At 36.6% G+C, this 4,474-nt stretch overlaps 1 protein-coding gene across 1 annotated transcript; it reads right to left on the bottom strand.

Moving 5' to 3' along the window:
* Positions 1-1,705: 1,705 nt before the first annotated feature.
* Positions 1,706-3,810, bottom strand: LOC116617277. The gene is made up of 2 exons (XM_048730604.1): positions 2,619-3,810; positions 1,706-2,040 (listed from the first exon to the last, which is right to left on the bottom strand). The coding sequence occupies exons 1-2, from the start codon at positions 2,982-2,984 to the stop codon at positions 1,990-1,992; spliced, it is 417 nt and encodes a 138-aa protein (XP_048586561.1). The 5' UTR covers positions 2,985-3,810; the 3' UTR covers positions 1,706-1,989.
* Between the last annotated feature and the right edge of the window lie 664 nt (positions 3,811-4,474).

The following is a 4,474-nucleotide window of genomic DNA, read 5'->3' as shown; positions in this document are numbered from 1 at the left end:
AGGCCTTTATCAATAGTACCCTTTATCAATAGTACCCTTTTCATGCATAGCTCCACCCAGGGACGGTAAGGGTTATTTTCGTGATCCGTGAGCGGCCTTTTTTGCTTATCGTGAATCGTGAAAAGGACAAATTGAAAACCGTGATCTGTGATTGCTACAATTGCCGTGATTCGTGAATGGCGAAATTTAATCAGCGTGAATCGTGATCTATGCTCTTTAAAAATCGTGAATCGTGATTTCCGAGGAAAGATGGATCCTTTTCGTCAGTTCATCAGTTTATCGTGATTTTTGAAACTCGTGAAACGCCCCCCCCCCCCCCCTTACCGCCCCTAATCATCTTAACTTCAGTGTAAAATGGACAGAGCTATTTACGTTTTATTTTGTAATCGAAAAAAGTCAATAGCTGTTTGATTCTCATTACCTCGAAAAAGAATCATTTTCCCGACCTTCGGGAGGGGCAATTTCTGTCTTATTAATTGAGTAATCATCCGCTGACATTAGAGAAGTGTCGTGGGCGCGAGCTCCGTCTTGGCGAATTGTTTCCCTTGTATTTTTTTCCCTGCGACCGCGTGTAACTGAGAACGGCTATAACAATTATTCGCTGAAGTCGGAGCGAATAGTGAATAGTGAGGCGCGCAGCCTGAGGCGAATAATCGTTTTAGTATGGCGGAAAAAGACATGTGTTGCTGTTATTAGTATGTTATTTTGTTATAGAATTTCCAATTTTGTTTACCGAATATGGCCGCCCGAGTCGCTTCAGGTAGTTTTAAGTAGTTTTGTTTGGCTCTAACCATTGACGAAAATAGAGTTTGTCTTAACACACAATACTTTTGAACATCACAAAATACAGAGCCTCCGTTGAGGACGTTTCCTGCATTTTGACCAGCATCCTTTTGAGTAAAGTAATAAGGACCATTGACAAGTCGTTTCCTTTGATCGTTTGAGATGTTTTCTTTCTCTTTGAATCCTCCACTGGCGATAACATATACTCACCAAGATACTTATCTTGGACGTGGATATGTTATGCACGCAAAAACGTTGAGTGATCTATCTTTTTTTTTTTTATTAAGAGACAATTTCCTGCTTTTGATCTTCTAAATAAAATTCCAGCAAACGTGAAATGTTCGAGTGAGTTTGAGTTGTTTCACACAGTTAGCGAGTTTTATGGTTTAGGTCTTTTTTTGATAATGGCGCCTGCAAGAATTCTCGTTCAAAACTAGTGCTGGTTGAAGACGTTGTGCCGCTAACGACCAATAAAAAACGTTAGATAAACAGAGGTTTTGAATAGTATAAATTATAAAAAAAGCTATAAAAATTCTATGAAACATTTCGGAATACAGATATGCTAGCTCCACCTGTAAATCCACATATTATTGTTGAAGACTAAAATTGTAGTTATTTTTTCTAAAAACGTTTCCTGGTCCTAATTTCCTCTTTCTAGTCTTTTCTCACTCATTTTAGTTCATTTTTTAAGCCTTTGAGTCCAAGCGTCTTAATATGCTTCCGCTACGACACTCTATTACGGCAAAACAGGTGTGACAAATGTTCCATTGCTTAAATCGATCATTGTTTTATGCAATGTCTAGAGTATTTTTTGTTTTTAAGATAAGTAAGAAAAAAAGTAATGTAATTATGTTTCCAATAACAACATTAGCTAAACACAGTCACAATAATTTACAAAAAAAAATAAAAATATTCACAAACCTTTTAGCTTTTCAATGAAATTTTATTTTATTTTTTCAATACCAAAGCATGACAGACTGAACAATACATCAATTTTTAATCGTGATGATAACAAATAACAATATAATTCGTTTAAAATAGATCCATGAAATCATGAGCTAGATTCATGATAAAAAATTATTGTTCATCTCTCGGAAGCACTTTATTTGTGATATCCGAGTGCATACTTTTCTGTTTGTCTTTTTGTTGTTGCTGTTGTTGATTATAGTTGTACACTGCTAGTTGAAGGTCTGAAATGGTCGATAGCTAGTCCAGGATCGCATTATTTCTGATGTCTTTTCTTGTCTCGCAGAATTCCTATGAAAAGAAAATAGTGATAAGACATTTATAAGAAATAGCTCATTAACTGCCCTGCTGTTCAAAATGCCTGGATGTAATGCCTGGGATGTAATCTCATAGAAACAGAACGCCAAGTTCATTTAAAAGATGCCTCCCCATGTCCTCCCAAGACTCGGCAAATTGGCAAATAACCAATCAACGTATAATATATAACCAAGATATACATACTACATATAGTTTTAAGGAATGATGCAAGTATATTTTTTTAGAAAAAACGAAAAGTTACCTTTAAAAATGTTGACAAACAAGCTTTTCGTTGTTAACAATAAAAACAATGGTTTTCCGTTATTATTATTTTGTTATTCTGTCGCTAATTACACATTGTCCGTTCACACCCCTTCCCTCACGGAAGCAGAAGAAATAAAGCAAATTAAAAAATGTAAAATTAATTTAGCACATCTTTTTCTTTTAATCAAAAAACATTTGTTACGAACTTGATTTGTGATACTGTTAACCCTTTCAGAAATATTCCATATAGGCTATGTTAAGAAACGCTTTATTTGTTTTTATTCAGAGCTCATATCTCAAGCACTTACCCTTTTTTTACCGACCGCATTTAACGGAGGATATCGCCGAAAATTCGTCCTCTTTCTACCAATACCGGAGGGGGGAGTCGCACCAAACTGTCTTATCATCATCTTCATGGGCACTTTATCCAATTGCAAGATTTTACCGCTATTGCCTTTTTCTAAGGCATCGACTGGTTGAAGTGGACGAGACATCTCTATGCTCTGCTCTGGATCTGCCCGAAGCCAAGTACTCGCCCTCTTCCCTGACAAATGACTAAGTGGGGGTTGTGCTGGGCCAGACCGTTCTACCATCTCCCCGTTGTCTATGTTTGCTAGGGACAACGCCACGCAGAGCGCCACGACAGGTAAAATCGCGTGTATTCTTCTCTTCATCGTCCCGCAGGTTTGTGTTTACTTGTTGCTGCAAAGAGTTCTTGTGGTGATGATATAAGCCGGTGATCCCCTTTTTATACAGTTCTATAATCAACTTTATTCGTTGATTAATAGGCAGCTGTTGTATGCGCCTTTTCGTATTATTCCATTAAAACTACAGCCTTCATATTTCTTCAGTATTTAATTAAAGAATAATGGATTGTGTAATCATTTTCCTCGCCTACACTGAATCGTCAAGTTCTTAGCCCCTAGAACTTCCCTCTCTTTATTCTCTGTTATATCGTTAGTATATCTCCATACTGTTTAAAGTAGGCTATTGTCGTAAATTTTCACGGGCTTACACCTCGGAATACTGCTCTATTTTTGCTTTTTGTCGTTCGAATGAATACCTCTTGCATTCTTGACGCACATGCTAACAAGGGTGTGTTCTACTTGCTTTTTAATGTTTTAATTAAGTTTATTGTATGTTTTTTCTGGCTATTAATTCTCGAAATTGACTGTAATGAGTGGAAATACGTTTCGGTTTTTCTAAAGCTCAATTGATGCGTGACTATGGTTTGACATAGTACATCTTGCACCCACGTGTCCAGTATACGGAGTCATTTTCTTATTGACCGCAAAATTAAATTATATCTTAATCCCAAATTATGAAATGATGTCTCTTACTCTTCCGTATAATCACCACTAACGCATTTAGTATTGTCAGGATATCCATAAATCCTAGAAATTGTGCACACTTTTCAGGTGAGAACTTTTTAAGGTGGTGCAAGCTCATTTGTTTATAAATTATTTCAAATTTATATATTAATTCTTATATAATTCTTTCTGATCCTGACACCACAGATGGTGACATTGTAGTTGTTTGCAATAGAAAGCCAGCCATTTGCTGCATATCCACGTTTAATTAAAAATGATTATTTCAATTGAATACACCTTAAGAACACGACGGACAATTTATTGTAATACTACACGGTAGCAGGTTTAAATATGGTGGAGCCATCATGGGCTGAGCATCAGGGTTAAAAAATTACAATTCCCTTGCTTAAAATCGCTTTTAATTAGATAATGACCAAGCTACAGTATTCCAACGACATTTGACATGATGAACTCCAGAGATGTAAACCCGCAAGTGGAGGTTTTAGTAATTCGTCTTTCTTGTTCCTTCCCCTGCTTTCATCGAAATCAGCGCTTTGAATAAAATGCAATTATTTGGGAGCTAGCTGTTTTTTTTCAACAGCATGTCAATTACGATCTCTAGTGTAATCTTTCAGGAATCAAAAGAATGATAAAAATTCGAAAATGTTTCCCATTTTTTCGATAATTTTGTGTGGCCGCTGCAAGATTTGGCGCGCGATACAGTGTTTCAAGGTGACTAAACTAGGCAATACGTCGCACGCTACATAATATACTGCGAATCTCTTTTTCTCGTCGCACGTTGTAAGATCGGTTTTTGTATGTTATTGCAGTCTGTACACCATGCCTTAAAGGGG

The sequence above is a fragment of the Nematostella vectensis genome, chromosome 7 (genome assembly GCF_932526225.1).
Source record: "Nematostella vectensis chromosome 7, jaNemVect1.1, whole genome shotgun sequence".
Lineage (NCBI taxonomy): Eukaryota > Metazoa > Cnidaria > Anthozoa > Actiniaria > Edwardsiidae > Nematostella > Nematostella vectensis.
This window is presented reverse-complemented; position numbering and strand designations above follow the sequence as displayed.

Excerpts from the sequence above, each read along its gene's own strand:
- LOC116617277 (XM_048730604.1), bottom strand. The coding sequence starts at position 2,984 with ATGAAGAGAAGAATACACGCGATTTTACCTGTCGTGGCGCTCTGCGTG. Across the intron at positions 2,041-2,618 it reads ATGCGGTCGGTAAAAAAAGG|GAATTCTGCGAGACAAGAAA; the intron begins GTAAGTGCTTGA and ends TTCTTTTCATAG.